This window comes from Squalius cephalus (assembly GCF_949319135.1).
Source record: "Squalius cephalus genome assembly, chromosome: 12".
NCBI classification, from domain to species: domain Eukaryota; kingdom Metazoa; phylum Chordata; class Actinopteri; order Cypriniformes; family Leuciscidae; genus Squalius; species Squalius cephalus.
The window spans coordinates 3,395,296-3,416,587 of record NC_137133.1 but is presented as its reverse complement, the minus strand read 5'-3'; the positions used below and the strand labels follow the sequence as shown (position 1 = coordinate 3,416,587).

The 21,292-nt window shown below is 40.4% G+C and overlaps 1 protein-coding gene and 1 long non-coding RNA gene across 2 annotated transcripts in view; both read left to right on the top strand.

Moving 5' to 3' along the window:
* The window catches only part of kcnk2b (potassium channel, subfamily K, member 2b), a 42,697-nt gene extending 36,983 nt beyond the window's left edge, over positions 1-5,714 (top strand). The window contains exons 5-7 of the mRNA XM_079889424.1: positions 2,588-2,810; positions 2,894-3,033; positions 5,205-5,714. Coding sequence (XP_079745550.1) covers positions 2,588-2,810; positions 2,894-3,033; positions 5,205-5,531 — 690 coding nt within the window. The 3' untranslated portion in view covers positions 5,532-5,714. The remainder of the gene's footprint in view (positions 1-2,587; positions 2,811-2,893; positions 3,034-5,204) is intronic.
* LOC307169032 lies at positions 5,715-14,591 on the top strand. Its single transcript, XR_013823024.1, has 3 exons — positions 5,715-6,169; positions 14,028-14,117; positions 14,297-14,591. It is a non-coding gene; the product is annotated as an uncharacterized lncRNA (long non-coding RNA).
* Positions 14,592-21,292: the final 6,701 nt, after the last annotated feature.

Below are 21,292 nucleotides of genomic sequence, written 5' to 3'. Positions count from 1 at the left end.
AAGCTGTGGATGGCATCAAGTTTCCTTAAGTTGAACGAATCTAAATACAATTTTTTGGCCCACCAAAGAGAGCAAATCAGATTGCACTTGACTTGGGCCCTTTAGCCTCTAATGTTAATACTCAGGTGAGGAGCCTTGGTGTGATTTTTGATTCCGAACTGAAATTCGATAAACAAATAAATGCTGTGGTTAAGGGTAGCTTTTTTCAATTGAGGGGCATTGCCAAACTGAAAGGCTTCCTGACTTTCAAAGATATGGAAACTGTGATCCATGCATTCATTTCGTCCAGATTGGATTACTGTAATTTCTTTATTTGGGGTTGTCTAAGAAGTTGCTTTCATGGCTGCAACTGGTGCAGAATGCTGCGGCCAGACTGTTGACTGGCACCAGGAAATGTTCCAGTATCTCTCCGGTGCTGGCTACTCTGCACTGGCTCCCTGTTGAGTATAGGGTGCAATTCAAGGTCCTTTTAATGGTTTTTAACGGTTTACATGGGCTTGCCCATGTAATTTCTAGTTTGTTACAGCATCATGTTGCTGCTAGACCACTAAGATCCTCTCAAAGCTTTATTTTAAATGTTCCAAAATCTCGGTTAAAAACTAAGGGAGATCGTGCCTTTGCGGTAGCAGCACCGCATCTTTAGAATAGTCTCCCTTTAAACATTAAATCCTGTGATTCCATTGAGTGTTTTAAATCTAGGTTGAAGACCCATCTCTTCTCTGCTGCTTTTAACTGTTCTTAGCTACATGTGGTTTATTTAGTGCTTCGTTTTGTTTTATGGTGTGTTTGTCTATATGTGTTGAAAGTTCGGGTCTGTAAAGCACTTTGGTCAACTCGTGTTGTTTTTAAATGTGCTTTAGAAATAAAATGATTGATTGAATATAAACCACCACTGAGCAAGCCAAAGAGCGACAGTGGCAAGGAACCAAAACTCCATCTGTTGATATTAGTAGAGAACGAAACCTTGAGAGAAACCAGGCAAACAGCTGATTCACACACGCCCTGAGGACCCTGGGCCTGATTCCATCTGGCCATCTCTCCTCCTCACACGTGGCACTTCTCAATGCTTTATCTCTCCCCATTTATTCATTGCTGCTGGTCAACAAAGTTAGCCCAACAACTACACTCTAAAAATAAATTCAGGGGACCTATTACTACAACTTAAATAAATGCATGGTTGTACGTTCAATTATAAATGATTGAATTAAACCTAATGAGTGCAAACATTATTTTAAGTTCTGTTGACATAATAATGTTGATCATTATATCAACTTTAACTGTAATTTCTGGGTTAATTAATGAAATTTTAGATAACAAAACTGAGCAGTGGATTTGTAGTTTTTAGAGAGTAGAATGGCACATATACATTTTTATGCGTCTAGTATTTTTTTTTCAAATAGCTATTGCAACAAGCTACATACCTGTGTTTTTGTATTATAAATTCTTTGTGACCTTGGAGGCCCCAGTCATATATCAGCTCTAGGATATCAAAGTCTTGGACATGTCTTGTTTCTTTACGTTATCTTTACAGTATTCGTTGGATTTTTGTAAATTTCTGCCTCCATCTGTTTGTTATATATGACCCGTGCTGGCACAGTTAGTTGAAATGTCCAAAATGGGAAAAGAGTGAAATTATTTATTTTTGGTCGAATTTGAGGTTTTCAGAAAAATGAGCTATTTCTACCGACCCCAATGCTCCAAATAGCAATTAAATTCAGTTTTTTCCACTCGCTTCTTGGCGACAGGCGCTTCCCCTCAGCACAAGCTTGGTATTGTTTTAAAATGCAGCGTTCCAACTTTGTGAATATTCATAGCGAATTCTCGACGGCATGAGTCTGACTCTGAACCAATGAAATGTGATTTTCAAACTCATGCTGATGTAAACAAAATTATCTTACTGGCACTGACTGACAATCCGAATGTGAACAAAGACGCCTAGCTCAGACAGTGCGCAATCCCGATATACACATAGATAAAGAATTACAGGATTTCAAAATATCTCTTTCTTGGTGAGTATTCACTTATCTGTCAAATCTGGGGGGGAATTCATAAATGAACGTTTGGTTACCTGTTGAGGAAAACATCCGATGTGTAACATTTATATCAGATCCATGCGGTACAGTAGGCTAGGTCTTAATATATATAGGCTGTGTGTTTCATCAATAAAAAAAAAAAAATTCCTATAGATATTTGGTTTTGACTTGGTGTTTTACCAGGGATTGTAAGGTATGTTTGCTAGGTGATTTTGTTTAGGAACCTTTAGAAAAATTTAACTCGATTTTTCTCAAAATTGACTTTGTGGACTCTATCGACTTTTTTGTTGAGATTCCAAAAAAATCATACATCGTTTTGAAGGTTGTTTAATAGAGAATGGGAATTACAATAACTTTTTTGTGTCAAATTTGCCCATTGTGACTTATTTTGCCAGCGCGGGTCACATATTGTATTTCAAATTAGTTTATCAGACTTTCAAATCAAACTGTCCATCCATGGATTGACTAACCCTTTATATATTTATTTATCCATCCATCCATCCATCTATTAACTCCTACATCTTTCCATCCATGCTTTTTTTTTCTTTCCTCAGAAGTGGAACGTGAGTCAAACCAAGATCCGTGTGATCTCTACTTTTCTTTTCATTCTCTTTGGTTGTCTCCTCTTCGTCACTCTGCCGGCCGTCATATTCAAACACATTGAGGGCTGGAGTGCGCTGGAGTCCATCTACTTTGTCGTCATTACTTTGACAACCATCGGCTTTGGAGATTTTGTTGCGGGCGAGGGTGAGCGACGCCTCCATGAAGAGAGCAGTGGTGAGCATTAACACAGGATACGCATGACTGCATGTTTGCAGCTGTTTTCAAAAAGGATTCTAGCATGTGTCTCGTTTGTTCAGGTGGTTCTGAATTGGAGTACTTGGACTATTACAAGCCCCTGGTCTGGTTCTGGATCCTGATTGGTTTAGCATATTTCGCCGCTGTTCTCAGTATGATTGGAGACTGGTTTCGTGTCATATCCAAGAAAACAAAGGAGGAGGTGTGTTCTCATGTGATGCAATAAATGATGCCACCTTCAAACAACATCTGCACCCACAAATCTATGCAATGCTTTAAAGTCACTTCACCCAAAAATAACAATTCTTTCATCATTTACTCTCCCTCATGTTGTTCCAAACCCATAAGACGTTTTAGGTTGCACTTTATTTTACAATACATGCACTTACTGTAAAATGCAACAGTTGTTCTAACTAACACTTTTTAGTTAATTTTACTTAATGTCTTAACTTAATTGTAAAAATCTAGTATTCTCATACTATGCCTTATTTACTCCGAAAACCAAAGTTTAATTTTTATTATTTGATTGGTTTGAGTGCCATTTTTCAAGCAAAAAAAAAAAAAAAGTTTAAGGGAAGGAAATTTTTTACTATTTTCCTCCACTTCTGCAGTTATCTTTCTCTAGTTGCATTCACTCATTTCCCAAAGTCATCTAAATGTTGAATTGTCAATACAACTTAAAACTGATTAGTGGTTTTGCACTTGGAACTTCTTTTATATTATTTTAATTATCTTCCTATTGATGCAGCGATGCAACAAAATCACAGTTGTTTGATTTCAAAGGAAGCGAAGTAATAAATAGGTTGCTTTTAAAAAAGGACCTAAAGTTTCAAACGAAATCCTTAACTAGTCTATTTTTCATGTTGAAAAATGATAAACACCCTGTGACACTTTTAATTGGGTTGAGACAATCCCTTTATTTTCTATTTGGATATTTTCAAACCCTCTATTTTCGTGACAATATCATGCAATGATCAATGTTGAGTCACACGCCTAACAAAGTACTGGGTAATATAAGGTAACATGGGTTAAGGTTAGGTTTAGGGGTAGTTTCGGGGTTAATACCTAGTTATTAACCAGTTAATGCAATTACTATAGTAAATACATAGTATGTACATGGGGAACAGGACTGTAAGATAAAGTGCTACCAACTTTCGTTCAGATGAATTAGTATTTTTGGTTCTAGTCAAGTCACCTTTATTTATATAGCGCTTTTAACAATATTGTTTCAAAGCAGCTTTACAGTGATAATAGGAAATTACAGTAACAGATAATGTTTTGGCTTTACAGCAGCGGTAGAATAAAGTTATTGTTCAGCTAAAGGTAATGTTTTGTTTGTTTTTTTTAACCCTCAGATTCCAGATTTTCAAATAGTTGTATCTCGGCCAAATATTGTTATATCCTAACAAACCATACATCAGTGGAAAGCTTATTTATGTATAAATATCTGATGTATAAATCTCAATTTCATAAAATTTACCCATGTGACTGGTTTTGGGGTCCAGGGTCACAAATGATATATACCTAAATACAAAGCACAAACATTTTTTATTTTTTATTTACTTATATTATGGTTATGGTTATATTAGGGTATCAGATATAGCTCCAGTTTTCCTAGCAACTTTCAAAATTAAATATCACGTTGCTTTTCATCATTCGCCTTCATATTGTTCCAGACCCATATGATGTTTTTTTGACATCAACACAAAAGGAGATTTTTTTTTAAATATTTGCACTGCTTTTTTTCCAGTGGCAGTTCATAGTCAGCATGTCTGTCAAGCCCTAAATAGGGCAAAACAACACTATAAAAGAGCCATAGATGTATCATTAATATCTATACAGTTAAATTAATCTACTAACTATTCTGATGTCATATGATAGCTTTGTGTAAAGAACTGACCAAAATGTATCATTACTGACAGATAATATTCCCCTTCGGTCCAGCTCTCAAATGTCATTCTCCATTCTATAAATTTAAAATTGTGTTCGATTAAGGCATGTGAGAACCTATGGCATTTGGCTTTAAGCTAAAGTTAACATTTTTTCCATATACTGTACATGTGCATATAATTACTGAATGTAGTTGTTGTCGGTTTCTCACACAAAGCTACCATGCTTTCAGAAGACTTGGAATGTAGTGCATAGTTGGTATATATTTGCATATGTTGTTTTATTTTGTTGTTGTCCTTTTTGGAGCTTGACACTGTGTCAGTATGGAAATAGGGGTATTGTATAAAAAATATTCAAAAATTCCCCTTTTGTATTTCAGAAAAAAAGAAGGAAAAAACATACTGGTCTGGCATGACATGATTTTTGGCGCACTAACCTTTACAGATGTTTTTTAGAATATTAATCTTGTTCTTTTTGTCATAGGTAGGAGAGTTTCGAGCTCATGCCGCTGAATGGACTGCTAATGTGTCTGCTGAGTTTAAGGAGACTCGTCGACGACTTAGTGTCGACATTTACGACAAATTCCAGCGTGCTGCATCGATCAACCGCAAGCTGTCCGCTGAAATAAACCTTAGCCCACCCATCAATCAGCAGATGACACCAGGGAAACGTGCACATTCAGTTAACCTAGGAGATCAGAGAGAAGAGTTGTATCCCTACAAATTTGTACGAAGCGGAAGCTTATACCTCAACGGCCTCATCCCGGATTACGCTGACCATCGAGATATCAGTACAATACAAACAAAATGAACTGGAACTAAAGGCATTCACCGACAAACTGTGAGAGCAAAAAATATAGGATTTATAAGGAAGGATAAGACAAAAGGAAAAATGAGAGGACAAAGACAAGACCATACATCGTATGTAAAGAAAATAGAATGACACCATTGTGTGGACAAAGAGCATTGTGCTCCATTGACGGCCATGCAAAAATAGCCATGTATTCTGATTAAATAATGAGTTATTTGTAATATATATGATTATAGTTACTTATTAATATACTGTAGATGCTTCACGAGTGCCGCCCCTTTTTTTTGGATAGCTCTAAAATGCATGAAAGGTTTTTGTTATTAATTTTTTTATCATTCTTCTGCAAGAATAGTCAGTATAGACAGCATTTACGTGGCATTTACTGGATGTCAGCATTCCGGCACTGCATGAGGCAGCCGAGCACCTGCAATGGAAACAGAGAGCTCTCTCAAGTCTACCACACTCCAAGACTGCAAAGCCCAGCACATAATGAAAGCACAACATCACACAAGTCTTTTGTATTACTCTGTCCCAACTGCAGGCATACACTGCAGCGAGGGAGTGAGGAAATTAATTGACATCATAAGTTGAACATTCCCAACCGTCCATGACCAGATGCACAGAGGCACAATTAAAAGGTAAGTGAATGTGATTATAACAGTCCTGCCCTCAGTCATGTCAAAATGATCATATTTATGAGATTAGTACACATGAACACCACCACAATGTCATCATTACTAGTGGGAGACTTTTTTTTAACATTCTTAAAGCAATTGTTCACTTCAAAATGAAAATTCTGTCATCATTTACTCACCCTCAAGTTGTTTCAAACTTGTATGACTTTCCAAACAGTTGTTGACCCCATTAACTTCCATAGTGCAATCTACTATGGAAGTCATTGGGGTCCATCAACTGTCTGGTTACCGACATTCTTCTGTTGAACACAAAAGAAGACATTTTGAAGAAAGAAATGTATACAGGCTTGACACAACTTGAGGGTGAGTAAAAGATGACAGAATTTTCATTTTGAAGTGAACTATTCCTTTAAGCTTTTCTAAAAAGGGTCACAACACATGTATTGTTCCATTTCAAAAATGGCCACGAACAGCCAGAGTGTAATACGTGTTTTTTTTTTTTTTTTTTTTAAATAGATGATCAGGGAACTAACTTCCCTGAAGTATAACAATAAAATAAAATTGTGCACTTGTGGCAATTTATTTATGTGTAAATTTCTCTATTTCACCATAATTTTTATGGTTCCACAGAGTCATTTACACCACGCTCTCTTGTCTCATGTCTTGTATTCTGATTTTGTGTGTTAATCTATTTAATTACTTCAAGAATATAGCTGTGATCCGTACTCAAAATTAAAAATCCTTTTAGTCACTTTATTTTACAGGGGAATAATATAACAGACGTTATATTACGTCTCGCGGGACTTCTTCAGTGTGTTGAATTCTCTAATCCCTCCACCCACTATTTAAACAATTAATTTAGACAAACTTTTACACTAAGCACAATAATCTCCACTTACTCTCAGGGCCCTATTTTAACGATCTGAAACGCAAGTGTCAAAGCGCAAAGCGCAAGTAACTTTGTGGGCGGGTCTCGGCGCTGTTGCTATTTTCCCGGCGGGATAAATGACTCTTGCGCCCGGCGCAAATCTAAAATGGGTTGGTCTGAAGTAGCTTCATTATTCATAGGTGTGGTTTGGGCGTAACGTGAAATAAACCAATCAGAGCATCATCTCACATTCCCTTTAAGAGCAGACGCGCTTTTTCCTTGGCGTATTGCTATTGTAACGGCGGATTTGCCAGACGCACGAGGAGCGGTTCACAGCCGAGGAGAGCAACGCTCTCGTCACGGCCGTAAAAGAGAGAGAAGTGACATTGGGGATGGAGAAACACACCCAAATTAGCTTCGGTTAAACAGGTATATAATAATGTGGGTAAATGTGTAAGCTAGATGTATGCTTTTATAATAAATTATCTATCTATCTATCTATCTATCTATCTATCTATCTATCTATCTATCTATCGTTTGTAATAATATGATTTGCAAAAATGAAAACTGCTGCTTCTGTGTAGATTAGAGAATCAAAGTGTATGCGCGTTGCGCTCACGCTACATTATGGTCAGGCATGCGCCCCTTAAAATAGCATAATGAACAACGCGCAACGCGCCACTGACTTTAGACTAGGTTTTTTCTGGCCAGTGGTGCAATTGTTTTATGGAACAGTAAAATAGCACCAGGGATTGTTTGCGCCGGAACACGCCTCCTTTTTTGCGCTGAACCGCCCAGGGAGCGCAAGTTCATTCCCTAGTTTAGCGACGTGCTTCTGTGGAGGGAAAAGCGCGCTTTGCGCGGGTGCAAAATAGGAATGAAACATGCGTCGGTGTACAAAGTCAATTGCGCTGGGTGCAAGATAGGGCCCTCACACTGAGACAGAGTGGTGCATGGTGATGGAAGAAAACTGCATTGCTCCCATTATAATCAACAAAGCTTGTAACACTGCAAGTATTTGTTGTGGCAGCACAGCTTTTTTGCCCCAATCCTGTTTTTGATGTGCTGCGTTACTATACTCCCAGCACTTTTTTCCTGTGTCCTTGCTATCTGCTTAAGTATTGAATACTGCTTCCAGGTCCAAGCCTTTACTCCATTTACATATTTGAGAATATCTCAATCTCAACAGCCGTTTAGGAGCACCTTTCATTTATAGCACACCTTTAAGCAAAAATGTTTAAAGTTACAATGTACACTACAGACCGCAGGCTCACAGCGTACAGAACACCAATAATTTAATGATTCAGAGAAAATAAATCACTGTCAGGCCAACTGAGATTTTGGTATGGAGATAAAGGTTAGATCATGGTTTTCCAGCACACCGTGAGCAGGGTTGCCAACTCTCACGCATTTGGCGTTAGACACTCACACTCTCACACTGCCCAGGTAAATCTCACTTCAAATAAAAAAAGCCAACGTGCTACACATACCGTTGGGCATATGACATCAAGAATGCTATGCTTTCGAGTCACTCTTGCTGTATTTTGATGTCATATGCCATTCGGTTTACGTAGCACCGCATGAAGTCGAACGCACGCATTGACAAGGTATGATTTTTAATTAAACCAATGAAGACCTGCAACCTCTTAATTGAACCAGCCTGTACCAATCACATTTTCCCCACACCGTACAGGGTCACTGTATATAATACCCACCTGCGTGACAATCACAGAATATTTTTAAGCGGCATTGTGAAACGTATTATTTGTGCACACAAACGTCTCAGTTGCATATGTAACCCTCGTTCCCTGAAGGAGGGAACAGAGACACCACGTCGGACTGACCGACGAATAGGAATCTCGCTAGAGAGGCCAATATAGTTCAAGTGTAACTAAATGAGCCAATGCACATTGGCATGCAATATTTGCATCAGCTGCTCTGCCTAGCAGCGTGGGTATATAATGAGCAGCAGGTGCATCGCATCTTTAGGTTTTTTCTAAGAAGTCGAGCCGGTGACCGTATTCTAGCAGTTCAGCACCGACTGAGCCCGTTCCTATGTGAGGCGTGCTGTCTGTCCGACCGAATCCAACTCCATACCAATAAAAGTGATCCTCTGCACGGGGGAGAGTTTGTTCTTTTCCCAGATGACCTGAAGACCCAACTGGCTGAGGTGACTGAGCACCAGGTCCCAGGTCCCTGTGTTCGCATAACTGATCTTGGGACTGTGCTAGTATGAGCCTCATCAAGATAGTGGAGGATGCGAATGCTGCGTTCTCTCATGGGAACAAGGACCACCCCTGTGACTTTCGTGAAGACACGGGGAGACGGGGTCAGCCCGAAGGGCAGGACCTTGTACTGATGTGCTCAACCCTCGAATGCAAAGCGCAGAAATAGCCAAGCCTGATGGTCCGAATGAGCCAGCGAGACAGACTGGGGAGCGCTAGCCAGGCTCGTAGAGACTGTGCAAGCGGGACCAAAGGCGTACCCGCAGTGGAGCAGCAAGGTGGAACGCAGTGAACCGGCCCGGTGGCAATAGAAAAGGAGATTAAGAGTGGTCCGGTTCTGCACTGTCCACTGCCCTACATGCCCTCTAGGGAACCAGAGATATAGGAAACTACTATTTTATTGAGAATTTGGGAACAAAAACAAAATGAAACAAAGGATTCTCCACACGGCCCTCCTCTGGGGGAGGGAGTGGTGCGGTCACCATCTCCCAAAGAGCTGTCCTCTCCATCTCCAGGTAGACCGTCTCAGAGTCTCTTGGACTTGTGCTTGCCGCCAGGCTTGGAAGGGGCCTGGACGTACTGGACGCCGTTCCTGCGACCGGCTCCATGGTGCTGCTTGGATGGAGGCTGCTGCTGCGGCACGGGAGCGGGGGCAGATGCAGGGGGGCACCCTTGGCGACGAGCAGACTGGTGTCCTGCGGCCAAGGGTCAGGTGGAAGCAGCAGCTGTCAGCCGGGGCAGGATGTGCTTGATGGCCTCAGTCTGCTTCTGTGCAACTGAGAACTGCTGGGCAAAGCTCTCGACTGCATCGCCGAAGAGGCCAGTCTGGGATACGAGGGAATTTAAAAACCTGACCTTGTTGGCATCCCTCATGTCAGCCAGACACAGCCAGAGATGGCATTCCTGGACCTCTAGCGTGGACATCGCACGACCCAGAGATCGCGCCATAACCTTCGTCGCACGAAGCGCGAGGTCTGCTGCGGTAAGAAGTTGTTGATGAACTTCTGGATCGTGACCACCCTCGTGCAGGTCCTTCAGTGCCTGTGCCTTAGCAACAACACCATAGCGTGTAAGGTGGCTTCTCCACAAGCCTAGTAAGCCTTGCCTGTTAAATCAGACGAGTGCTTACAGGCTCGGAAAAGGAGAAACAGATTTCCCCGTGAGGAAGAGTTAGGGCACATTTGTATAGCAACGGCCCATTCCAGTGGGGAAATCTGTGCGTAACCTCTAGCCGTCCCACCATCGAGGTGCCATAAAAAGGTGCCGTCCAGGAACTAATGAGCTCCTCATGCACCTCCAGGAAGAAAGGAACCGGGGCAGGATGCTGAGAACCAGCGCGAGCCACCCCGAGAAACCAGCCGTCCAACCTCGTCTAACCTTCGTTAGTTTCGCCACTGTTTCAAATAAATTCCTAGGGTTTTGTTTATTTTCTTCTAATAGGGTTGAAAAATAAGCAGATCTAGCAGCTTTTAAGGCCTCTCTGTATGCAATCAAGCTTTCTTTCCATGAAATGCAAAATACCTCTAGTTTTGTTTTCTTCCAGTTGCACTCCATTTTTTCTGGCTGCTCTCTTAAGGGTCCGAGTGTGCTTGTTGTACCACGGAGTTGGACTATTTTCTTTAATCTTCTTTAAGTGAAATGGAGCAACTGTGTCTAAAGTGCTGGAAAAGAGAGAGTTAAAAGTTCTTAGTAATTCTGAAAATATTGCTATAAATTACAGCAACACCTCCCCCTTTGCCTTTCAGACGAGGTTCATGTTTATAACATTAATCTTGCAGGCTGGACTCATTTAAAGTAATGTAATCGTTTGGTTTTAGCCAGGTTTCTATCAAACACAGCACATCTAGATTATTGTCTGTAATCATATCATTAGCAATAAGTGCTTTTGAAGTAAGGGATCTAATATTCAGCAACCCAAGCTTTATCATTTGCTCATTTGTATTATATCTGTTTTTTATTTGTTGAACATCAATCAAATTTTTATCCTTAGATGGGTTTGGAAGTTTTTTGTATGTCCTAATTCGGGGAACAGACACAGTCTCTATATGATGATATCTAGGTGAAAGAGGCTCTATGTGATGGGATTTATCTGACCTTGGTGACGTGAGACGGCTGGCCGACGGTCGGTTTAGCCAGTCTGTCTGTCAATCTACTAAATGTCTCATCACTCCTGCGAACAGGAAGGGGGCCATAGCAAATTACAGTGCCTGACATCGTACTTGCGAGTTCACACACCTCTTTAACATTAATTTTAGTGATCTCCGACTGGCGGAGTCGAGCATCATTAGTGCCGACGTGAATAATAATCTTAGAGAATTTACGATTAGCATTAGCCAGCACTTTTAAATTTGCTTTGATGCCAGGCGCTCTGACTCCCGGCAAACATGTGACTATGGTGGCTGGTGTCTCTATTTTCACGTTCCATGTAATAGGATCACCAATAACTAGGGCACATTCAACAGGATTCTCAGTGGGTGTTTCACTGAGTGGGGAGAATCTATTTGAAGTAGTAACCGTAACGGAAGAGCGGTGTTTTGTCCCGCGACTACAGCGCCTCACCATCACCCAGTTGCCCTGCTGCACGGGCCCTACAGCCGGAACTGAACAATGTACAGAGTTCACTAAGCTAGACACATCCAAAGCAGTATCTAAAGCCCTTGCATGCATACTATCCTCGATTAAAGTTTGGATGCGTGTCTCTAGTTCTGAAATCTTCCCCGTCAGCTTGACTATCTCCCTGCATTTATCACATGTAAATCCTGTGCTGACAGAAAAGGCTATGCTAAACATGTTACATGAGGTGCAAGTAACAATAAGAGGAGAAGATGACTGATCCTACTCACCTAAGTTGTTTGATGAACTCGTAAAAGGCGAGAGAAAAAAATAAGAGCGAATGGATGGCACGCTAACAGGCTAGCGAATTACTAGCATGTTGTGCTAGTAATAACGATTTAGATTGAAGCTAGCGATGTCAGGTTAATGTGTGATGTTGAGTAAGTTATATTTAGCAGTATAAACAACAAGGAATGATAGTAAATAATGATTTAAAACAGAAAGATATACGAAGCTTACAGAAGCAAACCAACGCAGTAGCAGGAGTAACGAGGCAGACAAGAGCAATCGATCAGAGCAATCGATGTCCAACGATGTCGATGTTGAAAACGCTCACTTACCAGCTCTGAGAACAGCCTTTTAGCATTCTCTGAAAGTGCACCGCCCACCAGCAGTGAGAACAGATTTTCAGCGCTCTGTTAAAGTGCACCACTCACCAGCTGTCAGAACAGCTTTTTAGTGCTCAGTGAGAGAAACCGGACTGCCGCTGTAGTGCCGTAACACCAAGATCAAACAGAAAGGGTAGAAGAACTGGCTCTTCGAAGATTTAAAGCAGGAAAAAAAAGCAAATATACAAATGATGCAACTATTGCATGCCAATGTGCATTGACTCGTTTAGTTAGACTCGAAGTAGATTGGCCTCTCTAGCGACATTCCTATTCTTCGGTCAGTCCGGCATGGTGTCGAATGTGACCGACTGAGAGGGAAGCAGATTTACATGTCTAAGATAACTATTATTAATTTGAGTTGTTAATTTTAATATTTAATAATAATACCAGCTGACAGGGCTCCCTGTATGTTTACAGCATTAGTTGAGAGTTTTTTTTTAGTTTTTTTCCTTGAGAACATTTTACATGTAGGAACTGTACCTGATATTTATCTGAATTAATTGATAATGAATCAAGATCTGAATCAAATCATAAGCTTATGAATTGAAATTGTGAAATTTGTGTCAAGCACTAATAAATACAGTAGCCTACCAGTCACTGTGCCATGTAAACATTGTAAAATGTTGTCACTAAACGTAATGAAATTCTGTTTAGTTACCAAATGTTTTGACAGTCACAAGACATTGCCTTCCATGAGTGTATATTAGCAGCGTTTATTGTTTGGTTTTGGGATCTGAAGGAGCTTTTGGACCTAGAAAAGGGTGACATGGGACATAATAAGTGAACGTTCAAGACATTCCAGGTTTCTAACCTTCTAACATTGTACTTAGCATTGCTTTGGTGTTCTACAATAGCCCTTTACTGCATATAGCAGTGCATTCTGTTGAAAATACAATTATAGCATACAAAACACCCATTTTATTTTTTGCTGATGCATAATGTATCCCCAACTCACAGCTGATCCACGGTTAATGAACATGATGGATCTGTGCAACTTCAACATATGCAGATTAGACAAGCTCAAATCATTGACCTTTTCCACTGCAGACATGAAGGAGGATATGAGAAGAGTATTTAGATTTCATTGGGAGAACATACTCACCTTTCTCAGAGGATGCTTAGTGTATAATTGGAAACAGGTGCCTTCAGTTCATGGTTAATTAATTACTGTTTCCCATGGCAACCCTCACAGGCTCACAGAAGGCCCTCCAGTATGGAGACTGTTTTTATATTATCAGAGGACACATTTGAAACAAAATTATACAAGTGCATCATATATGTCAATATACACTACCAATATTGTTAAATATTATTACATCCTAAAATAACTTTTTCTATTTGAATGTATTTTAAAATGTATTTCTGTAATGTGAAGCTGAATTTTCAGCATCATTACTCCAGTCTTCAGTGTCACATGACTTATATATACCTCACTCTCTTGTATGCATGTCTCCTACTCCCATTATTGGTCTCCCACTATTGTGAATTTAAGTGGTGGTGTCTCTGTGTAGCCGTTTAATATTCAATCTCTGATTCTCTTCATACAGTGTCTAATGATTCTCCTGCCCCAGACTGAAAGTCACATGCACAATCCTGACACAAATAGCCTTCCCCACCCAAACCAATCAGACCTCAAGGTACCACCCAAAATGCCCTGTAACATCACAACTACTGTTAATGAACTTACTGAATGCAATGAATTTGTTTCCATGATCATTCAATGCAATCCAATTAGACCAAAATATTTAAAATACATGATTTTTGTGTTGATGCCACATTACAGCTCAGTTGAATGTAAATGTATTATTCTGTTTAGCGAGCGCTGCAACCTCTGACATCCAGATCGCTGGGCTGAGACGGAGAGATTGCACAGTTGCCATGGAGATCAGAGACACATTTTAAGCCACCAGCATCACTGCAAGGACTACTGTATTTGTCAAGCCATGACTGTAAATTTCGCCCTTCTCGTACCCACTTGACACTCTTGATGGAATGACAGACAAATCAGACACAAGATTATTTATAGATGAAATGTGTCCTCAGATGAATCAGAGCTCCAAAGGTGTCAAAGGCTCTCGAAAAGAGACAGAGTATTTCTCTTGTCGTAGACTTAGAACGGAAAGCATTCAGGATTGGTGTATTAAAATTAATTTTGATTTATTTAAGTCTGTACATTTTCTTGAAAGCAATTAACTAAAATGCCTTGGTTTTGTTGTAAAGGGTAGATTTACCTGGCTGAACAAAATGCTGATTTCAATATGATTGTAATCTTAAAATGCTATTCTGTTTTTTTTTTTTTGTTTTTTTTTTAAATGCTATAATAATAAAAAAAAGTATTATATTTGGGTGTGTTCACACTTGGCGGGTTTGGTTTTATTAATACGAACTCTGGTGCGATTGCTGTTATGCTGCATTCACACTACAAGCGACAAAGCGAGACAAATTATTTCAATGGAGAGCAGGCGATTTCTGTCGACAGCGACCGTTGGCAACCGGATGGGGTGTGTCCAGTGACTTGACAAAGTTGAGATCTGTTCAACTTTATGCAAATGAAGAGCGACTTTCGGGAGCGACAACCAATAGGTGTGTAGACAGTGGAGCGCACGTGATCCGGACCGTCGCTCTTCAGTGACGAGGCAAGATGAAGGAGAAGCTCATTTTAGAGGTCAGCAACTGTCCTATAATTTATGACATGTCTCCGTTTACATTCGGTGGTACTCGCCGTGCTGACTCTGAGTCTGAATGGATTCGTGAGCCCATATAGAAGGCATTTGCCCTTTTGCTGCAGATAAACTGTTTCTCGTTCATCTTTAAAGGAACACTCCACTTTTTTTGGAAATAAGCTCATTTTCCAACTCCCCTGGGGTTAAACAGTTGAGTTTTACCGTTTTCGAATCCATTCAGCAGATCTCCGGGTCTGGTGGTAGCACTTTTAGCATAGCTTAGCATAGATCGAATTGAATCTGATTAGACCGTTAGCATCTCTCTCAAAAAAATGACCAAAGATTTTCGATATTTTTCCTATTTAAAACTTGACTCTTCTGTAGTTACATCGTGTACTAAGACAAACGGAAAATGAAAAGTTGCAATTTTCTAGGCCGCTATGGCTAGGAACGTCTCGGTTGCGTATGCAACCCTCATTCTCTGAAGGAGGGAACGGAGACGTAGTCGACTTCGACTGAATGGGATCACGCTGGGGAGCCTGTCATCTTTGAGTACTAGCCAATGCAATTGGCGCGCGTGATTTGCATCACACACTCTGTCCCGCGGCACAGGTATAAATACGGAAGTGGATGCACGCACTAGAGTCAGCGGTGGTAAGCGGGGAAGCCTCACTATGATCCTCTGATCACCCATCCCATGCGGCGCCGTAGCGGGGCGTGGTAATGTAATGTAACCTTCACGCATGAAGGCGAATCTCGATCTCAAGATCGCGATAGTCATATCCTCGCAATGAGAACACAAACTATCTATGCTAAGCTATGCTAAAAGTGTTACCGCCAGACCCGGAGATCAGCTGAATGGATTCGAAAACGGTAAAACTCAACTGTTTAACTCTAGGGGAGTTGGAAAATAAGCCTATTTCCAAAAAAAGTGGAGTGTTCCTTTAATATTTGGCATGTTATGTACATTTTATATAACTGATTCATTTACAACATGGAGTAACATCTGTAAATGTCTGTGTGGTTTGACGGATATATGAACGCAACATGGACCAAAGACATTAAAACAAATCAATAACAGAATGTGATGTCACAAGATGCGACCCTAAAAACGGTACCTGGTTTTTCTTGTCGTAGTCGAAATGTTGCCCATTGAAAATACCGTCTCCTTGCAACAGATCTTCGCTTGTGTGCAGCGGAGGAACTCTTGACACTGTATTGACACCTTTTCGCAGTTTATATTTCAGCTGATGCATTTCGCCCAGCACACAGCATTGGTTTGGATGTGCGGTAAGTTCCATCAAAAAATATACATCATACAAGCCGTTTCTTTTCTTTTTTTCTTTTTGTACTTTTAGATTTGACCTTAAAATGATAGTGTGAACACTAAGCAAACCAGGACTAAATGTATTTTTTCTTTTTTGGCTCAGACCAAAAGGACCAAGAAAACTGAATTACATGTGTGAACACACCCTTAAAGGGTTAGTTCACCCAAAAATGTTTGTAATACTGTCTGTCAGTAATTATTCACCTTCAACCCCGTAAGACTTTTGTTCATCTTCGGAACACAAATTAAGATATTTTTTATGAAATCTGAGAGCTGGCTCACTCCATCATCTTTTCAGTTCTCGCGCATGCATCGTGACACTCTCTTGAACTCATGTCAGAGGCCCACACAGAAGAAAATGAATAGTTGAATAAAGTCGTTATTTTTGTTTTTTAGCGCACAGAAAGTATTCTCGTCACTTGATAAACTTAAGGTTGAGTCACTGTAGTCACTTGGACTATTTTATTGATGTCTTTACTAACTTTTCTGGGCTGGCGGATGAAATTACCTTACAGCCTATGAAGGAGTAAGCCAGCTCTCAGATTTTATAAAAAAATATCTTAATTTGTGTTCCGAAGATGAATGAAAGTCTTACGGGGTTGGAACAACATGAGGGTGAGAAATTACTGACAGAATTTTTATTTTTGGGGTGAACTAACCCTTTAACATAGACTTTTGCATGGTTCCTTGCACAATACTATTAATAGATAATCTGCCACAGTACTCATCATTTGTGAGAAAATGGTATAAAAGTTGCCATTTTACTGCCTCTAGGATTAATTTCAGATGAAAACTACAGTGAATTTTATGTATAATACAGTAGGTATGTTTTTAGAGTTTTGCAAAAAGACATGTTTTTCCAGTGAGCTGTGTTTATTCGATTTACCATATGCTACATGGTGACATATCCATAAAGCTGCATAAAAATGGGTTTCTAAAGGTTTTTGAGAACCTTGTTTCTATTACATTGGCTGCATCTAAGTTTGAGATGGTGTAACCCTGACAGTGAAGATATGAAAGAAAAAGAAGCTACTTATGTTTGAGTACAGTTATACCTACCCTGCAATATGTGCATTTATGAGTTTTGAAGGGTCTGTTTAGGACATACATTTGAAGATCACCTGATTTCAAAACTTCATGTTAAATTACAAACACAGCTCAAATACTGTTCTTTGGAAAGATGGTGCACAATAAACACTGATCTCAATGTAAGAGCAGTTTCAGGCATCAAAAGGTGAAGAGCAGAGGTTAGAAGAAGTGTTATTGTAGATTAATAACAAATGAAACTGAGAAGCATTTTTTACAGGCTTAAACCTTTTATTTATTAAATATGCTTTAAGTTTCTATAAAGCATAGAGACTTTGAGTTATCTCCAATATGTGAGCATGCAAATTAGAATTTATATTGCATTTTGTAATTAGATTCAGTACTTTCACACTATAGGATAACTTTAAGGCAAAGGTCAAATATTTCAGGGGAGAAATAAGAAAAGTAATAATCATAGTTGACAAATGATTGTATGTTAGTTTACACTCGCTATTTGTAAATTGGTGCTCTTCATCTTTCAACTAAAATAAGGGGAGTAAAGCTGATAATAAGTGATTGTTAATGTGTTCTTAACTGGACCAGCCATTTTCTTTTAATATTGATGTGTTTTCAGTGGCTGTTCTGTGGCAATAAATCTTGACAGTAAATGGGAATTAGTGGTGCTTTCTTTTGTGAATGAATCAGTATTTTTGAACAAATCTTTCTTGTTCATCTCCATGCACTCCAAGACTCATCAAGACTTATTTTCAGTCTCTTCCTTTTGAAGGCTTTTCTTGCTTCCAAAGACCAACTATAGAACAAACCAATAGCATTCAAGGCTTTCATTGGTTGTGATTGTAAACCAGTCCTGACCAGTTTTACTGAGGCTTCTAGGCTAGAGTCCTCCACAGCATGATAACAATCTGCCCTGAAGGAGGGAATGGAGACGTCACGTCAGAACAAAGAGAGCCCAATCACCTTTGAGTGTAAACTAAATGAGCCGATGCACATTGGTGTACGAGATTTGCATCTCGCAACCCGCCTCGCAAATCGGGTATATAATGCAATTGCACTTTAAAGTTTGCGCTGAGGTGCCGAGCTGGTGACCCGACCGCTTAGCGGTGGTGCAGCAATTGTGGCGATGGGACGTAATGTCTCCATTGGTTACAAAGGTAACCTAATCATTCCCTATCACCACCACTATTGCTGCCCCTACCAGCGCTCCACGTAAGCTACTTGATCACCCTGTACCTACTGGGGCGGAAGATGGGACAGGGCTTTACGCAGAGAAGGTCGATCACTGCTTTTCCTTCTGACCCATACAGTGAGACTATTGGATAACACTGGAAAGCAAGCCTTTTCCAAGTGGAAAGGAATGCTACGGAGACCACATCCTGCCTGTAGGGAGGTAACATGTGGAGATTACACATACGGACTGACCAAGTGGGCAATGCAACATATGGATGGTCTCTGGGGTATCTCTGGCCTAGTTAGAGGGAAGTCAATACAGAGCGGGGCCATCCCGACTACTTGCTTCTGGTGGAGAGTACACGGGAGGACACAGGCTCTACACAGAGATCATAAAATCTTGCAAACTTGTTAGGTGGTGTCACCCAGCCCGCAGCTCTCCAGATGTCTGCCAGTGAGGTGCCATGCGACAGCGCCCAGGAGGAAGCAACACTCCTGGTTGAGTGAGCTCTCACCCCAAAAGGGCACAGCTCGCCTTGGGTCTGGTATGCCAAGACGAAGGCATCCACTATCCAGTGGGCCAACCTCTGCTTAGAGACAGCCTTTTCCTTCTGCTGGCCTCCATAGCAGACAATGAGCTGGTCTTACGCCTGGTTCACACCGGACACCGAAGCGACGCGGAAGCGGCGCAGAACGGAAAATCACGCGCGGTCCGGCGCCTGCCTGTTCACACCAGACGCGTATTCTCCGCGGCGGTCGACATTGCTTCTGCTCAGTTGTTGTTTATTCAGAGCAATTTTTTACATCATGGGTAAGTAAATAACCTCATAAAATGAATACACCATGTTTCTGTAACCAAGAAGTTTGTACACTTCTTTTATTAATCCGTTGTCGAGACACACACGCAGCCAGAGAGAGAATATGGTAGACAGTAGTAGTGTAGATATACCGTTGAAATATACATCCTCTCTTCAAATTTATTAAATCTATTTTGTTGTGTTTTTTGTTTGTTTGTTTTCATCTTTCTAGTCTGTTTAGATACACAAATATGATCGCATTTGTCACTCGCGGTATTTAAATTTTTGAAAATTGCTTATATTTTGACAATTGACCGGATTGTCTCGTGTTTCTTAGTGTGACTTCCTGCCGGAAGCAAGATCACCACCTGGTCCTTGAAGGGAGTGGTGGGAACCTTGGGCACGTATCCGGGCCAGGGTCTAGGATTACGTGAGAGTCTGGCCAATGAACAAACACGGTTAATTAAGATTCAGGCTGAAAAGAAAGTACGACTCTGATCAGGCATTTCCGGGGGTCTTCTCGGTGAGAAGAACACCAATCAACAATCAGGCTCCACTTCAAAGCATAAGTGCACCTCGTAGAGGGGGCTCTAGCGGAAGTGATTGTGTCTACCACTTCCTAGGGTATACCACTTAAGTCCTCCGTGTCCCGTCCAGAGAGGAGAGGGAGTTCCACAGGGATTTTGCCCGGCTTATAAGCTCTCGCTGAGAGATTCTCGATCTCCCATAGGGTCAAGCAGACCTGCGGCTGTGCTTTTACACACAAGCGGCGGCTGGTCAACAGAAGAGGGATCTCAAGCTTTCTGGAGAAAGAAGAGTCACGACCGGTGTGCAACATCTTTAAAAAGACGTAGTGTCACACCCCTTGCTTGCTCTTTTAGGGAAATAAAATAGAGTGCAAAAGAGTTCTTTTAGAAGCTGTAGAAACAGCAGGAAATGCACTTTTAGATTGCGACTACCAATGCAGCGCTGTCACAACAACAGCGAATGAAGAGCTTCTCTCAACTCATAGCACACTCGTTGATGATTGCTGAGCAGAACAACAACTACTCGCCTCAGAAGCGAAAGCTGGAATGTGCGATTGCACGCACTCTTCCTTATCTACCCGCTTTGCGGGGCGGAGTGCACGATGCAAATCGCGCACACCAATGTGGATTGGCTTGTTTAGTTTACACTTTAAGTTGATTGGGCTCTCAGGCGAGATCCCAATTCTTCAGTCGTTCTGACGAAATGTTGAACATGACTGACTGAAAAGGAACAATAAATACAACATAATAGACAGATTGTCATATCTATCTTCATATCTCAAACTTGCTTTATGCTAAATCACTCAGCCATTTTAGACAAACAATATAACTTTCTGCAAAGCTGCCTTGAAACAATGTGTATTGAGAAAAGCGTTATACAAATAAATTTGACTTGACTTGATTTGGTTTCATCATTATTCCTTAGCATTATCAACATTATTCCTTAGAGGCATCAGCACAGAAAAAAAGTTTATTTGTTCCATAACTGCAGCAGAAATGCTGCTTTTCAGTGCTTTTAAGAAGGCATTTTGCAGTCTTTCAATTACTATTTCCATTATATGTTGTCACTATAATTATTTATTATAATACCTTAACAATAATATCACAAAACCACAATCGCATTCATTTGAATTAAAAAATATTTACAGTATCAGGTTGCAAAAAAAAATGTAAAATAAAAATTCTTAACATCCTGCCAAGTCACATTAATATATATATACATTTCAGTACATAAAAAATAAAGTAAAGTAATTAGTATTTAATTATAAATTCACATTGTTATTT